A 16,514-nucleotide genomic window follows, 5' to 3' on the forward strand; every position below is an offset into this window, starting at 1 on the left:
CCGCCCCCGTGCAGGCCTCGCCCCCTCAGCCGCTTCCCTTCCGCCGTCTCCGGGCGTCGCCGCACGTCGGTTCCAGGTTGCCCGGACGATTCGGCCCGCCCCTCTCAGGCACGCCTCGTTCAGCCTCCTCAGCTGTCCGTCACGACTGGCTCCACCCCATGTCCGACGCCTCGCTGGACGGCTGCATTTCGTGTGCGCCTCTACGGCCACCGTCGCTGACGTCGCCCCGCCCCCGCCGCTGTGCATATTTCCCCGCGTCGTTCCCGCGCCTCACGCCATGCGTGCCGTGCGTGAGCATGCGTACCATGGGTGAGCGTGCGCGGGCGCGTCGGCCGGCGAGGGAGCAGCAAACGGCCGGCGGCGGGCGGCGGGCGCCGCGCGGGGGCCGGGCGGGCGGCGCGGAGGCGGCGGGGGCCATGGCTGAGGCGTCGCCGCAGCCGGGACGGTACTTCTGCCACTGCTGCTCGGTGGAGATCGTGCCGCGCTTGCCGGTGAGGCACGGGCGGACGGGCGGACGGGCGGGCCGGCGGTGGGCCTGTGCGTGCAGGCCTCGGCGGGCCGCGGCGGGGCGTGGGACGCTAGTTGGGAAACTGAGGCCGGCCGGCGCCTGCGAGGGTTTTCCCGCGCTGGGTGCGGGACACTGGAGCCCGACGGGAGCGGGGCGGGTTCGGGTCACCCTGCGGCTGCCCTGGAGACCCCAGACGATCCGGGTTGGGTTCAGTGCACTCGGCTCTTCTCCGGGCGCAGAAGCGGAGGCCTCCCCGCAGTGCCGGGCGGTCCTCGGGCGTTGCCCGGGAGGACGTGGCCCTCGGCGCAGGGACGTGCGTTCGCCGAGCGCGTGGCCCAGGTGCGGGGGCGCGCCACACCGCGCCCGCCCCCGGAGCCCGGAGCATCTCTTCTTAGGGATGGGTTGGCGAGATTTGGAGTTCCAGGCCGCACGAGAGGCTCGGGCTCCTTAGCTACTCACGGCAGGCGTTTGTGATCCTGCCAGCCTCAGGCCCGGCCGCAGAGTCCGGGAAGGCCAGCCTGTTGGCCCAGGTGTTTGCCTGCCTTCCTGCTTGGGCGTCCTGGGCGCCTCCTGCTTTGGACTAGTGTAGAACATAGGACAGACAACCTGGCATCTTCTTGGTGGCCGGTTCGGGACAAATTGCCCTTTCGGCCCCCATTGGGATTGTGAGCCTGTGGGGGTGGGTGGGCGGGGGCGGGCAGTCTTCTGCCTTTTCATCCCTCGTCTCCCTCCAGTGGGTGGGAAATTGGGGGTTTAAGCAAACCCACTCCTGCTTTCCAGAGATTGAGTTCAGCAGAGCATAGCACATGGTCCTGAAGATGGCCATCTTAGAAGCAGGAAGAAGAGATGGAGGGATATCATCTGGAGCTGGTGATCTGGATGAGGGTTTGTGGATCCCACATCCTGGCAGTGTTGGGACCTGACCTTTGAGGCTAATGGTATTGTCGAAGAGGCTGGACCCAGAGGAGGGGTCCATGGGATTTCCAGGAAAAAGAGTGGTGGAGCGGCTCAAGGGGCCAGCAGGAGAGAGAGGCAGGTCCTCCCAGGGACAGGAAGTACAATCGAGGGTGTGATGCGGACCTGGAAAGTTGAAAGCCTCTCCCGCCTCGCCACCCCCCCCTCCTTGTTACTGCCCCTCCACTTTCCCCGGCCTCAGCTCAGGGTTTGCTTTTTTGCCTACTCCTGACAGGGTTGGTGTTTGGCCACGATTGGTACAGTCTCAAAGTTGGTACGACCCCTTTGAGGCAGCCCTGCATGTGTGACTCCGGTAGCCTGACCCAGCTGTGCCCTTAGGTGCTATTAATCTTCCTTCCTGGGACCAGCACAGCACCTGTAGTGTGGTTGTGGGGTCGCTTCCTGCCCCTGTGGCCTTGGACAAGGAGGACCCTGCCCTCTGACTCTCATAGCCTTGGGTAGAACTTTCCTCTAGGCACAATGACCCCATGTGGTCTTTGCCCTCCTAGGATTTGTAGGCTGGCAGGGGAGTGACAGATTGAAGCACAGGCATTGGTAAGTTTTGTAGGAGCAAATAATGGTGGCTCTGTTTTTGCCTGTGACTGATGCTGGTGTTCTTGCCATGAGTCAGAGCAGGACTCTCCAGCAGGCATGCAGGGATGGGGCATATGGGAAAGTCCCCACCCAGCTGTGGCACCCTGAGGAGGGGAACTTGCTCCACGTGTGGAAGCAGAGACACCTGCTGCCACTAAACACTTGGGCTGGTTGTGAGATACCAGCTTCTGATGGCAGCACGAATCTACCTTGCAGTGGTAACTCCCAGATTCTCAGGGCTTCTCTGGGGCCACCCTCGGTGCTGGGTGCCCTTGGTGCTGGCTCAGGCTGAGGGCACCTAGTGGTGCCACAGTTCTACCCTCAGCATAATTACCTGTCTGGCCTGGTTGGCCCTCCCATCCATGTATGTTGGGGTTCAGGAGTACGTATGTGCAGGTGGCTGGAGACTTTGCCTGTGTCCACTATCGTCAGCAAGGAGCTGTGTGCACAGTTGGGTTCAGCAGGTGGTATTACCCAGGTAAATTTGCTGCTGTGAGGGACAGTGACATAGCACATAGGCTGGCTTGGCTGGTGGGGGCATGTGGAAGCATGAGCCAGATGGGCCAGCTGGAGCTGGAGGCCACAGGCACCAGGTACCTGGGCTCTGACTTAACTGCTCAGAGCATGCAGTGAAGGCTCTGCTGTGTGGGCGTGGAGTGCCTTGGCCAGCACCTGTTCAGCACTGGCCATCTGGTTGAGTCAGTGTGGCAGATACGGCTGGAGGGACCCACTGCACATTTGCTCTTAAGATCTGTGGGTTGTCTGGGAATCTGCCCTAGCCGAGTGTACCATTTTTGGGTGGAGGCATGAGTCCTAGGGCTTGAACTTAGGCCATGGACACTCTACCACTTGGGCCACAGCACACTTCTGGCCATTTCTGCTTATGTGGTGGTGCTGAGGAATTGAGCCCAGGGCTTCATACATGCTAGGCAAGGACTCCACCACTAAGCCATATTCTCAGGGTGGCCCTATCCCCCCTTACTCCCCTCCCCCCCTTAACTTTTTTTGTCCCTCAAGGCTAATGCCTTACCACTTGGGGCACCACTCCACTTCAGCTTTTTTGTTTGTTTTCTTTTTTTGCTTGTCCTGGGGCTTGGGCTCAGGTCCTGAGCACTATCCCTGGCTTCTTTTTTGCTCAAGGCTAGTACTCTACCACTTGAGCCGCAGCATCACTTCTGGCTTTTTCTGTTTATGTGGTGCTAAGGAATCGAACCCATGCAAGGCAAGCACTCTACCGCTAAGCCACATTCCTAGCTCTCCAGCTTTTTTAAAAGGTAGTTTAGTAGATATGAGTCTCAAGGAGTTTTTCTGCCCTGACTGCCTTTAAACCATGATTCTCAGATTTCAGCCTTCTGAGTAGGCTTACAGGTATGCTAATTACTGGCTCCTGGCCCTAATACTGATGTTTTTGTTTGTTTGTGTCAGTCATAGGGCTTGAACTCGGCCTGGGCTCTTTTGCTCAGGGCTAGTGCCCTACCATTTTAAGCCACAGTTCTACTTCCACTTTTTGAGTGGTTAGTCTGGCTTTGAACAGCAATCCTCAGATACCAGCATCCTGACTAGCTAGGATCACAGGCTTGAACCACTGGTGCCCAGCTAGTGCTGATTCTTACCTCTGCCTGCTGCCTGGGCACTGTTCATGCTAAACTGCCCCCATTGGGATGGCAGCTGTGCCCATCCCCCTTTAACAGGACTGTTCTTTTTTCTGGAGGCCTTGAGCTGTCTACCCGTGTTCTTCTTGCTCCACTCCAGGAGAGCGTCTGCCTCTGCTCTGGCCATGAGCACAGTGTATCCTGTGCTAGCTTCTGTAGCAGCTGTCCCTCTTCCTGTGTCTCCCCACCCCAGTGAGGGGCTGTGGAAGCCAGGGCCCCCCCAAAAAAGAGGTGAAGCACTCCCGTGCATGCTGTTCTACACCTGGTGGTGGACTCTGCCCTCGGGCACCCCAGGCAGCCTGGGACAGGATGGCAAGGGCTGGGCTTTCCTGAGCCTGGGAGGGGGTCTGACTTGTGGTTCTGTGGACAGCACACCAGGCTCCAGGTGCACCAGCAGTGTCTGGTTCCTGGAAAGCATTTGGAGGTAGGGTCCGGTTCCACTGGGCTAGAGTGGCTGCCAGCTTGTGTGTGCTGGGCCTCACTCTGTCTGCCAGCCAGCACTAGGAGCCCGGCATCCTCCATGTGGGCTCATGCCCGCCCGGGCACAGATGGTGCCAACAAAGGCCATGGTGGCATCCTCTGGGACGTGGGAAGCAGTGTGTCAGCGGGGCTGTGCATTGATAGGGAGGTGGCGTCCCCACAGACCTGTGCTCCACCCCAGACTGCCCCTGAAGAGCAGGGACCAGAGTGAAGTGTGCTGAGAGCATGGAAAGACACAGCTCCCCATGGCCTGTGGCTCACAGGGACGGATGTTGCTGGAGCCAGGTGGTCATTTGACCCCAGCCCTTTTCAGCCTCTGCCTTAGTTTCCCCAGCTTCCCTGTATGTGTTTGGCTGTGGATTCTTAGTGTGTATGTTGTGCCAAGGGCAACAAGTGAAGGATGATACATGCCCCAGGGACGTCCTGGGCCCAGGTCCTGTGCAGTGGACATGGGGTTGCATAGATCCCTGCTTGATGGAGGGCTCAGTCCATGTCCCCCAAGCAGTGGGGCCAACCAAAGCGGCCTCTGAAGGCAATTTGTGCAAAGGGTTCAGTAAGTGCGTGGCCACCTAGGGGAAGGATGTTTGGCAGAGGATGAGACCGTGTGCCCAGCACATGTGGCTGAAGTCATGGCAAGCAGGCTGGCAAGCGTGCGGAGTTGGGCCAGTGGGAAGCTGAAGATAGTGCTGCTTCACGCCTCCTTGTATGGGGGTGCTGTGCTTGCCCCAGAGCAAGTGGCTGGCATCTGGTGTCTGTAATGAGGGTGGGATTCCATCTGACTTAGCACCCTGCCTTCCATCAGCCCTGGCAAGGCCTGTCCTGGGCCTGGCAACCATCCCAGGCCAACTGAGTCACACTTGACACTTATTTCCCTGGTGAGTAATGTTACTGGGCATCTTGTGCTCATTGGCCAACTACAGGCCTACCTGTACATAGAGGTCACTGGCCTGGTTTTTAGCTTGCAGTGTACTTCTTAGTGGGCTCAGTATTCTTGATGTATGTGGCCCCCAGCCCCTTACCGTCCCACCCAGCCTTCTCGGCTTCTTCTTGGGCCTCTTAGCACAGCTGCCCTCCCCTTCTGGCCACCTGGCTTGAGCTCCATTGTCCCCCAGACAGTTTTGCTTCCACTGCTGGAGCAGGTGAAGTAGTGGCAGTGGGGGTGCTGTCCACCCCTCCCTGGAGGCCAGCAGGTAAAGCCTCACCACCCTCACACTTGAGTGTCCCTTTGGGTAATGTGAGGCCCATGGCCCCCTCTGCAGTGTGTTTACCCTCAGAGCAGCTCTGGAACCCTGGTGTGTACCTTGGCCTGCCAGCATGTCACCTTACGCTCATTCCTCTCCTCCCTGTTTTTGTCCATGCTCTGGGTCAGGTGACTAGGACACTGAGTCCCACCTTGCCTGCAGCACGAGTGTGGCTTGGGCTGCCCTCACGGAGTCATCAAGTTGGTTTGGGGGTCGACAAGCCTGACTTCCCTTGGATGGATCCCTGGCTCCGGGTCTCGCAGGTCACTGAGGGACAGCCATAGCCTGTCCTCTTTCTGTGCCTCTCTGAGAGGGAATTAGGTCTCATTTGCAAGACAGGAGATGGGGAAGGAGTGACTTAGTGTTCAAAGACCAAGGAGGGAGCTGTCCTCACCCCCACATGGAGCACAGCAGGGCCTCCTTCATCTGTCCATGCAGCTGCCATGATGCTCAGATGAAGAGCAGACCCCCAGGCCTGCGCTTACCAGACAACAGACTCCATACAGAGAGTGGTTTATAAGTAGATGGCTCTTGGTGACCTGGCTTTCTGTTCTCTCCTACAGGATTACATCTGCCCGAGATGTGAGTCTGGTTTTATCGAAGAGCTTCCAGAAGAAACAAGGTAGTGCAGCCCTTGGTCACAGAGGCTGGCGTTGCAGGCAGACACCTCAGAGGGGGCTGGATGGGGCTGGGCAGGCCTGCTGTGGCTAGGGTTCTTGGCCTGGCAATGCATGCCCCCAGCATGAGGCCTCCGGAGCCCCAAGGGCTCAGCCAGCGAGCCTGTGCTCACAGACCCACTGTGCTGCATGTGCAGCAGTGCATTGATCCCTTCCAGGTCAGTCTTCCTGCCAGGGACGTGACTGGCATCTCCATCATGGTGAATCCTACCTTCCTGACATGCAGGACCAGGAATGGGCTGCAGAGAACGGCCCCATGCCTGGGGGACAGGGAGGGACATTGACTGCTGCTGACAGGCGCCGTCTTTCCCCAGGAATACAGAAAACAGTTCCGCCCCCTCCACGGCCCCCACTGACCAAAGCCGGCAGCCATTCGAGGTGAGTGGGAGCTCCTAGTCCCCCACGCTTTGTGGTCCCCTGCCTTGGAGGGGCTAAGACTTGGCCACCATGAACTATCCTCATCCTGGCTGTGGTCCCCTTCCAGCACCCGCCCATCCCTTGCACCCCGTCTCTCCATGTCTGTAAGCTGCTGTCCAAGGTCTGCCTTCCCAAGCCTGTAGGAGTGCACAAGCCATGCTCCTCTGACTCACAGTGTCCCCGGTACCCAGGGCAGACCGACCTGCAAAGATGCAGCCAGGGAGACTGGGGGGCCCACAGGACCAGATGGTGGGTAGTGGCGGGTGCAGGGCTCACCCTTGTCTTTCTGCCCTCCCCACTGGTGACCATGGGAGGCTGCGGGCTGCCCCATGTATCTGTCACTTTCTGAAGGAAAGTGAAATGCTACTGGACCTCCTGGCAGCCCCTCACTGCCATGCTCCAGCCCCTTTCTTCCCCCACCTTACCTGGCTGTGCACAGCACCCAGAGGACCACGCAGGCTCAGGGCACCCCCTCTCTCCTCAGAATGTGGACCAGCACCTGTTCACACTGCCCCAGGGCTACGGACAATTTGCTTTCGGCATCTTTGACGACAGCTTCGAGATCCCCACGTTTCCTCCTGGGGCACAGGCCAGTGATAGCAGGGACCCCGAGAGCCGACGGGAGAGAGAACACCAGTCTCGGCATCGGTATGGCGCCCGACAGCCCCGCGCCCGTCTCACCGCCCGGCGGGCCACCGGCCGGCACGAAGGCGTCCCCACGCTGGAAGGGTGAGGGGACCCAGTGTGCCTGCAGAGGGCCCCACTGGGAAGGTGGGATGTTCAGACCCTGGGAAAGGGGCCCGCATTCAGCCGCAGCCCCTTGCAGTCCTAGTCTTTGCCCCGCTGGCAGCCCGTATCCTGAGGAGCATGGGTATCCATGCCACACGGAGCTGCAGCCACACATGCCCTTTTGTTGTTTCTTTTTTGGTGTCGGTCCTGGGATTTGAACTCAGGTTGTGGGCGCTGTCCCTGAGTACTTTTTACTCAAGACTAGGACACTACCACTTGGGCCACAGCTCCACTTCTGCCTTTTTTGGTGATTAATTGAAGATAAGAGTCCTATAGACTTTCCTGCCCTGGCTGGTTTCAAACTTCAGTTTCCATATCTCAGCCTCCTGAGTAGGATTATAAACGTGAGCCCTGGGTGCCTGGCACACACGCCCTTTTGAGGCAGTGTGCTGCAGGGACCATGTAGCAGGTTACGCTGGGCCGAGTGACTTGTTCCCCCTGGGCTTTAAAAGCAGGTTTGAGCATGTTTACATGACTTTTTTTGTTATTGTTGTTGATGGGGTTTTTTTGCCAGTCCTGGGGCTTGAACTTCTTTTGCTCAATGCTCTCTCACACTCTACCACTCAAGCCACAGCGCCACTTCTGGCTTTTTCTGTGTATGTGGTGCTGAGGGATTGAGCTCAGGGCTTCGTGCATGCTAGGCAAGCACCGTACCACTAAGCCACATTCCCAGTCCTGTTTGCATGTTTTTGCACTGCTGGGTGTGTTCTGGCTTCATCACAGTGGGGCCAGAGAAATGTTCTGTCAGGTTCTTTGTCATTTTATATGGGTGTGCACTTTTTTTAAAGCAGTACTGGGATTTGAACTCAAGTCTTTGTACTTGCTAGCCAGGCACTCTGCCACTTTAGCCACACCCCCAGCACTTTTTGTTTGAGTTATTTTTTAAGTAGGATCTTACGTTTTTGCCTGGGACTAGCCTCCAACCTTAGTCCTACCTATGCCTCACATGTAGCTGGGATAACAGGTTCATGCCACCACACCTGGCTTGTCTGTTGAGACAGGAGTCTCACTAGCTTTTTGCTTAGGCTGGCCTCCAACTGCAGTTCTACTGTTAAGACTCTTTAACTTCAGAGATTTTTACTTTTTATTTATCTGTTTATTGCCAGCCCTGGGGCTTGAACTCAAGCCTGTGCACACTGTCTCTGATCTCTCTGCTCAAGGCTAGCACTCTATCACTTGATGCCATTTTCAACCTTTTTTCTTAGTAGCTCATTAGAAATAAGAGTACCACAGCCAGGCACTTGATGGCTTAGGCCTATAATCCAAGCTACTCAGGAGGCTGGGATCTGAGGATCGAATTTCAAAGCCAACCCCCGTGAAACTCATATCCCTAATTAGCCACTCAAAAACGAAGTAGAGCTGTATCTCAAAGTGTTAGAGCTCAGGGACAGCACCTAGGCCCTGAGTTCAAGCCCCAGACCTGGCAAAACAAAAAAAGGCACTTGAAAGCTGACTTTGTCCCTGCCCTTGGCACTGAGAAGGCCTGTACCCTCGATAATGGCCCTTACTCTCTTCCAGAATCATCCAGCAGCTGGTCAATGGCATCATCACTCCGGCCACCATCCCCAACCTGGGCCTGGGCCCCTGGTGAGTAGTGGGTGGGCACCTGGACCCCCACCACTACCCTGTACCCCCTGACCTGGCCTCTTCCTCCAGGGGCGTCCTGCACTCAAATCCGATGGACTACGCCTGGGGAGCCAATGGTCTGGACGCCATCATCACACAGGTACTTGGGTGGCTGTCTGTGAGGGGAGAAGGGAGCTGGGCCATGCAGTGGCCTCATTTTAGGAGGCCCTGGAGTCCAGAGCAGGCATACCCCAGGGGAAGTTCCTTTGGATGCCCCCGAAAGTGGCAGTAAAGTGCTGTGGCGTCCTGCCTGGGGGGTGCTGACCAGGCCAGGCAGGCAGGTGGCCAGGCCAGCAGTGGGAGGAGCAGTGCTGTGGGCTGGCTTGTCCCAGCTGCTTGGGAGCCCCGTCCCCCTTGTCTTGCAGCTCCTCAATCAGTTTGAGAACACCGGCCCCCCGCCTGCAGACAAGGAGAAGATCCAGGCCCTCCCCACTGTCCCTGTCACTGAGGAGCACGTAGGTATGCTCCCTGTGGCTGAGGCCGGTCCAGGGGAGAGATAGGTCACCCCGGTCCCTCAGCAGCCCTCTTTTTCCCCCTCCTCCCCCAGGCTCTGGCCTTGAATGTCCTGTGTGCAAGGATGACTACGCACTGGGCGAGAATGTGAGGCAGCTGCCCTGCAACCACCTGTTCCATGACGGCTGCATTGTGCCGTGGCTAGAGCAGGTGAGTGAGTGCCCTGCCTGCCCCTGCCCCTGCCCTCCCGCCAGACCCGCCTCCTCAACTCTAACCCTGCCTCCTCTTGCCTCTGTGCCCCAAGCATGACAGCTGCCCTGTCTGTCGGAAGAGCCTCACGGGACAGAACACAGCCACCAACCCCCCGGGCCTGACAGGGGTGAGCTTCTCCTCCTCGTCCTCCTCGTCGTCCTCCAGCTCGCCCAGCAATGAGAATGCCTCAAGCAACTCCTGAGTCCCAGCTGGCCACCAGCCTCTGGAGAGCCCTTGGCCCCTTCTGTCTTCCCGGCTGAGGCTGCTGCGGAGAGCTTGGCTCCTTACACCTGCCTCGGCTCCGGCTCTGCTGTGGCATGGACTGGAGGTGCTGCCGCCCGTGGTCCTGGCAGCACTGGGCCGGCGCAGGCCACAGCCAGGCTGGGGACTTGGCTCAGACCATGTGCGCAGCCCCTGGAGGGACTTCTGTGCTCGCTTGCTGCCCTGCCCAAGGGCGCAGGCCACACGGCCCCAATAGGCCCCTCCCTTCATCTCTAACCTCACCCTCCACATATTCCATGGCAGAAAGGTTTTTATGATTTTAAATTATTACTGCTTTGAAATAAATGGACGTTTTAGCCCATGCGCGGCCACGCATGATCTGTGGAGGAGCCTGGGTAGAGCTGCTCCACCCCAACAGGCAAGGCCCCGTCCACCCCAGGGCCCCCCGAGGCCAGAGCCTCGGCCGCACAGCCAGCGCCAGCCTCGGACCATGATGGTGACCCGCAGAACCAGGAGGAAGCTGCTCCGACAGACCTTTTGTAAAGGGAGAGATGTGTATCTTGAAAGCTATTTAAAATACACCTACTTGAAAAGAGGAACTGGTGATCTGTTGTCTTCCTTCTGGGCAGGGCCCAGTTCCTAGGGCCCGGGAAGTCCACTCGTCTGGGAGGCTGTACTTCCCGCAGGGGACCCCATAACCAGGTGTCAGGTACACTCATGAGGTGACAGGATTCAGACACCAACGTGCACCAGCTTGTCCCTCGTGGGAACAGTGGTGTGGCCTGTCACGTGGGTGCTCCAAGACCCTCTACTGCTGAGGGACCTGCGTGTCTACCCGTGGCATGGACAGCTGGGCAATGCAGCTTTATGGCAATGGCTGGGGGCCAGTCACATCAAGTGAAGAGGGATCCCCTCATCCAGCTCTTCCACTTGGGACCTGCGTCATGCCGTCCTCAGAGCACAAGTCTCGGCCCTCGCAGGTCCGTGTTAGCCTGCAGAGCTGGGCAGCTGTGCTCACCACCATGCCAGCCTGCAGCACCCGGTGCTTTCTAGGCTTCTACAAGTGACACCCTGTGGACTGTCATCCTGCAGAGACCCTAGTGTGTGGCAGTGCCGAAACAACTGGTGGCAGTGGCTATGGCCTCACACAACCCCTCCTAATGCCAGAGCCTGCCAGCTCTGTGGCAACTGGGATGAAGGACACCAAGATGGGGAGCGTGCTGATTATCCTTCGGTTAAGGACCTCAGGGTGTCCGCAGGCAGGCTGTTGGCACAGGTGGGTCATGGGGCTGCTTTCCAGGTGGGGATGGAGCTTGACTTCTGGCTGACCTTGGCACATTGTTATTTAAGCAGCCAGAGCTGTCGGCCACATCAGCCCAACATGGAGACTCAAGGCAAGGGCCAGAGACAACAATGGGACTCTGGAGGCTGGTTAGGAGAAAGAACCCGACGTGGACGGACAGTCTCCATGGGACATTAGCGCCAAGACCTCAACTGGCCTTGCCTGTCCCTGTGAAAGCCTGGCCAGCCTGAGGTTGTCATTAAAGCACTCTTGTCAGTGACCATGTATCTGATGACTTGGAACATTTATTTGCTGGCTTGGGTCAGTAGCCTGAAGCAGGCTCCCTGGGCTGTGTCCAAGTGGGACGGTCCCAGGAAGACGCAGGTCCCACCTGTCTCAGCTTTAACAGGCCTCACATCCTTTGGCTTGGAGCCCCTTCCTCAGGGCAGCAACACAGCTCCAGTCTCCGCCTCTGACCCCCTGCCTCCCTCCTAGTGATGCTGAGCCCAGACTGACCCCCAGCTCAGGGTCCTTCAGATCTCTGTAGAGTCCCTTCTGCCCTCAGAGGTGGCATGTCCTCAGGACCTCTGGACATCTCTGGGCTGTCACCTTGCTGACCGCATGGGGCTTATGTTTGCCTCGCCATCCCTGACCCTGAGCCTTTGGTGCTCTGCTTTGGCTGTCGGTCCTCTTCAACCCTCCCCCTCCTCGCTGTCCCTAACCACCCGGTGTGTCCCCACCCCCGGGCCTGGGCCTGTGCTGTTGCAGACCCCATGGCTGCATCCTGTGACCTCAGCTCAGGCCATGCACACTGGTCCTCGCCTCATCCCCAAGCTAGACATGGGGAAAGTGCCCCCTGGCTGCATTCTACCTCCAGAACGGGGGTTCCCTGAGGGCCAGCCTCACCTGTGCGGGACCCCACTGAGTCTCCAGTGCCTGGCATCAGTAGGTGCCCCATTAAAGCTTATGACCAGAATGAACTGAAGGCTGGGTCCCCACCACCCTCAGCCTCTGCCTGACTCCCGGACACTGCCCTGCCCACTCCTCCCAGGTCTGTCCACGGCCCCCTCAGAGCTCAAGGGATCTCAGGAGAGCAGCACAGGCAGGAAGTGGGTGGACAGGTGGTGCCGCCGTGTTCGGCTGCCTCTCCGGGGTGACCCCCTGCCATCCAGCGCCAGGAACATGGGCCGGCCGCGGTGGCGCCAGCGGAGTGAGGCGTAAGTGTTGTAGCCGTTCTCCTCGATGCGCTCCCGGAACCTGCAGTCCACAGTGTAGACCCGCTGCGGGGCGGCCGTGTGAGCCAGGGGAGCCTGTGGCCCGCCACCCGCTGCCCGCACTGCCCATACTCACCGAGCCATAGAGGCGGCCCCAGCGGTTCATGGCCACGTAGAAGCCGGAGTACACCGCCTTGATGACCACAGTGCCCACGAGCACAGAGCGGATCTCAATGACACCTGTGATGGGGAAGGGAAGGAGGTCAGGTCAGCTCTCCCCAGGCTGCGCATAGGTGCCTCTGCCCCCAGCTGGCCTGGGACCCTGGGGACCACAGCACACCCCGAAGCTGCCTAAGATGCCAGTACAAGAGAAACAGGAGCCAGGCATCTGTACATCTCTGGCTTCCATCTGCAACCCTAGCTACTCAGGAGACAGATCTGAGGATTTGGCTTCAAGGCCAGCCTGGGCAGGAAAATCTGTGAGACTCTTATCTGCAATGAATCAGCAAGAATCCAGAAGAGGATCTGTGACCCAAGTGGTAAAGCACCAACCTTGAGAGAAGTGCTAAGCAATAGCATGAGGCCCTGAGTTCAAGCCCCAGCACCCACACAAACAAGAAAGAGTGACAGGAGCCCCGGTGGAGGCAGCCAGCTGTGGGAGGACCAGGGGCCTTAGGGCAGCAGGCCAGGTTTGCAGAGGCCAAGGTTCTGTGTCCTATACAGCAAGGGAGTAGGCGACACACTGCCAAGCTTAGGGCTTGGAGGATGTAGCTGGCAGGACTTCCACTACAGCGACTGCATCCCTGGGCCCCGATGCTGGTAGCAACAGACAAACGGCCGAAGGCCCCAGCAGCAATCAGACCCCATCATCCTCAGCCAGCCTCCCCCAGCCTTGCCTGGGTAGTAGCAGGAGACAGAGCCCAGTTCTGCAGTAGGCAGCAGGGTCACTGGTAACTGCTTATATTGTCAAATGCCAACTGTATACTTTCTTTGCCCTCTGTGCTCTGCTGAGCCTACATAGAGTCTCAGATGGGAGGTGCTGACAGCACCCACCCACCACAAGGGGACTCCCAAAGAATCACAGTTGGCTTGGAGTCCTATCTGTCACTCTGGGAGAGCCCAGCCCTGCCCTGCTCTGCTCTTCTCTGAGCTGCAGCTCTCCCTCTACCAAAGGGCCTACAGGAGATTCTGCATGCTGTCTGATCCTCAACTTAGACTGGAGACCTGAGCCTCCTCTGAAGACACCCAATGTCCATACTGCCTTCATTCCTGGTCCTTGTTCCTCATCCTCACCCCCAAGCCTTTGAACCTGATGCTCCCTTCTGCCAGGTACACAATTTCTTCTGTGCAAAGCTGGTTCCCTGTCATTATTCCAGGCTCCACTATCTCAGAGGGGCTCTTGGGACTCAGATGTATTGGCCTTGGCTACCTCCCAGCCACATCCCAGCTATCATTTTCTTTACCCTGCATGGCCCCTCTGAGATGAATGCAAGGTTCCTATGGCGCTTGGAGGATTGGCCACTATGTTCCCATGCCCAGCATGACCTCCAGGAAGTGCTCAATTAATAACCACTGATTTAAGGGCTGGGGATATGGCCTAGTGGCCTCGTATACATGAGGCCCTGGGTTCAATTCCCCAGCACCACATATACAGAAAATGGCCAGAAGTGGCGCTGTGACTCAAGTGGCAGAGTGTTAGCCTTGAAAAAAAGAGAAGCCAGGGACAGTGCTCAGGCCCTGAGTCCAAGCCCCAGGACTGGCCAAAAATAAAAAAGTTTAAAAAAAAATAACCACTGATTTAAGAAGGTGGGGGGGAGGCAAGTGCCAAGTCCCACCCACAGAGCCATCCATCATCCATCACCTCCATCCTTGACCAGCTGGGAAACACAAGTTCAGAAGCTGTGACCATCCCAGATCACCACCCAGAGGAGCCAGGCCTCTCCTCCAGCCTGAGGCCACCCCGCCTGGTCCTGCCACCACGGATGGACCTGCCTGGCCAGTCCCCTGTCATGGCCCTGGTCGCGTGTAGCCTAATAAGAGCTTTGGAACCCAGATGAAAGCCACTGGGACTGGCAGGGTGATTACCAGCTCTGATGGCTGGTGATTCAGGCAGCCAGGGAGGCATTCAGCCCCCTGCCCAGCTCGCCTGCCAGACTTTAGGGCTGAGGGGAAGCCCACCTTTGGCCTCCCAGTCACCTCCTGGCTTATTCCTCTTTGCCTTGACCTGTTTTCTTGCCACATACATTCCACAAGCACTTATTTAATGCCTACTCTATACTGGGTAGGGCATGGTGGGAAGGACAGCTGAGGTTCTCGGCACTATGGAGCTCCAGCCCCACTGCCTCCTCTTGGCCAGCCCCGGGAACAAGCCATTTACCATCTTGATGCCTCAAGTTTCCTCATTCACCATATGGGGTGTCTGGGGAAAAACAGAGGGGGTCCCAACCCCCCTCAAGGTCCTACCTTGAGCACTGAGAGTCCTGAAGTTTGATGCTCCCTGTTCCCACTTCATCTGGCTTATCTGAGTGGGCACAGCTCTACCTGCAGCCTCAGTTTCCTCCCCACCCCACCCACCCCTGCTCAGGGGTTGGTGACTCCATCCTCAGGATAATTTTCACCACGCAGCCAGGAGATTTGACTAACTGGGGGGAGCACTACCAGGGGGAGCACTACCACGTCACTGTCCCTGCCGCCCGGGGTGGGTTCTCCACCGCCTCGCTGCCGCCCGCCATTCCCGGGCACTCACTGTCCTGGTCGTGGCTCCAGCGGGTGCCCTGCACCTGGCCGCTGGGGTCCACGCGCAGGAAGAAGTGGGTGGAGGAGAAGAGGCGCCGCCAGCGCACGTCGCCCTCCAGGTGCGGGTAGCTGCGTGGTCTTCTCTGTGTGTTGGGGTTCCCCGCGGCGCCGGGCGCCCGCGCCAGCAGCAGCCAGGCGAGGCCCAGCCAGAGGCGGTGGCGCATGGCTCGCGCCCGCTGCGCCCACTACGCGCTCCAGCCTCCCGCGTCCGCGATTCAGCCCCGTGCGGCCGGGGGCGGGGCGTAAGGCGCCGCAAAGGGGCCAATGGGACGCTTCGAGGGAGGGGCTTCCGAGCGCGGGGGGACCAATGGGCGTCGGGGGCGGGGCCGCCAGGGGGTGACAGCTGTGGGCGGGGCCGAAGGCTTGTTTGTCTCTGGGCTGGAGGGCGGCACGTGCGAGTCATCCCGCGGGCGGCTGCGGGGTGCAGATGCGGGTGCGGGGGTGGGAGATGGAGACAGGAGGGAGAGGAAACAGAGGAGAGACCTCCGTCTCCGCTGGAGAAAGGGACACAGAGGAGAGGCAGAGACAGACAGGAAAGAGGCCACAGAGACTAAGACGGACAAGCCGGGCGCTGGTGGCTCACACCTGTCATCCTGGCTACTCAGAAGGCTGAGATCTGGGGATCGCGGTTCAAAGCCAGCCCGAGCAGGAAAGTCTGTGAGACTCTTGAATCTCCAAATACCACGCAAAAGCCGGAAATGGAGTTCTGGCTCAACGTGGTAGAGTGCTAGCCTTGAGCAAAATCGCTGAGGGCCAGAGAGAGCCCAGACCCTGAGTTCAAGCCCCACAACCGACCAAAAAAGAAAGAAAGAAACGAGAGAAAGAAGAAAGAAAGACAAAGATAAACAAGTGGGGCACAGGTGGCTCACACCTGTAATCCTTGCTACTTAGGAGAATGAGATCTGAGGATCAGGCAGGAAAGTCCATGAGACTCTCATCTCCAATTAATAACCAAAAAAAAAAAGGTGGGGGGAAGTAGTGCTATGGCTTAAGTGGTAGAGCTTTAGCCTAGAACAAAAAAAAAGGCTAAGGAACAGTGTCCAGGCCCTGAGTTCAAGCCCCGGGACCAGCATACAAACACAAGAGATCAACAGAGACAAGGCTTCCGGGAGAGACAGAGACTAAGACAGAGGGGACAATGTATAGAGACAGAAATGGAGATACTGAGCAGGGGTCAAGGGTTGAGATGGAAGGTTCTACAAGAAGTGCCTGTCTGGAGGAGGGAGGGGGGGCTTGGCATGACATGCCTAGGGTGGAGGGACTCATTTTCCTCTAAACTGTAGCTTCCGGGGCTGGCCTGGGTGGAGCAGGTGGGCAGTGGGGAGGGACACAGGAACCTGGGCAGGAGAGAGGGAGG

The 16,514-nt window shown here is 58.4% G+C and overlaps 2 protein-coding genes across 4 annotated transcripts; one reads left to right on the forward strand and one right to left on the reverse strand.

Moving 5' to 3' along the window:
- The first annotated feature begins 279 nt into the window (after positions 1–279).
- Positions 280–10,460, forward strand: Rnf126 (ring finger protein 126). 2 transcript variants are annotated; one of them, XM_048341839.1, is made up of 9 exons: positions 280–491; positions 5,993–6,051; positions 6,421–6,484; positions 7,008–7,252; positions 8,831–8,899; positions 8,969–9,038; positions 9,304–9,397; positions 9,486–9,601; positions 9,696–10,460. In XM_048341839.1, exons 1-9 carry the CDS (start codon positions 297–299, stop codon positions 9,843–9,845), a joined length of 1,062 nt encoding a protein of 353 aa, XP_048197796.1. In that variant the 5' UTR covers positions 280–296; the 3' UTR covers positions 9,846–10,460. The 2 variants fall into 2 exon arrangements, with proteins under 2 accessions (XP_048197796.1, XP_048197798.1); XM_048341841.1 differs by having other exon boundaries at positions 315–491; positions 7,008–7,171.
- A 1,532-nt stretch (positions 10,461–11,992) lies between these two features.
- Fgf22 (fibroblast growth factor 22) lies at positions 11,993–15,321 on the reverse strand. Of its 2 annotated transcripts, none has more exons than XM_048341845.1 (3): positions 15,108–15,321; positions 12,498–12,601; positions 11,993–12,404 (listed from the first exon to the last, which is right to left on the reverse strand). In XM_048341845.1, the coding sequence occupies exons 1-3, from the start codon at positions 15,319–15,321 to the stop codon at positions 12,216–12,218; spliced, it is 507 nt and encodes a 168-aa protein (XP_048197802.1). In that variant the 3' UTR covers positions 11,993–12,215. The 2 variants fall into 2 exon arrangements, with proteins under 2 accessions (XP_048197802.1, XP_048197801.1); XM_048341844.1 differs by having other exon boundaries at positions 11,993–12,427.
- Between the last annotated feature and the right edge of the window lie 1,193 nt (positions 15,322–16,514).

Source organism: Perognathus longimembris, chromosome 3 (genome assembly GCF_023159225.1).
Source record: "Perognathus longimembris pacificus isolate PPM17 chromosome 3, ASM2315922v1, whole genome shotgun sequence".
Classification (NCBI taxonomy): Eukaryota; Metazoa; Chordata; class Mammalia; order Rodentia; family Heteromyidae; genus Perognathus; species Perognathus longimembris.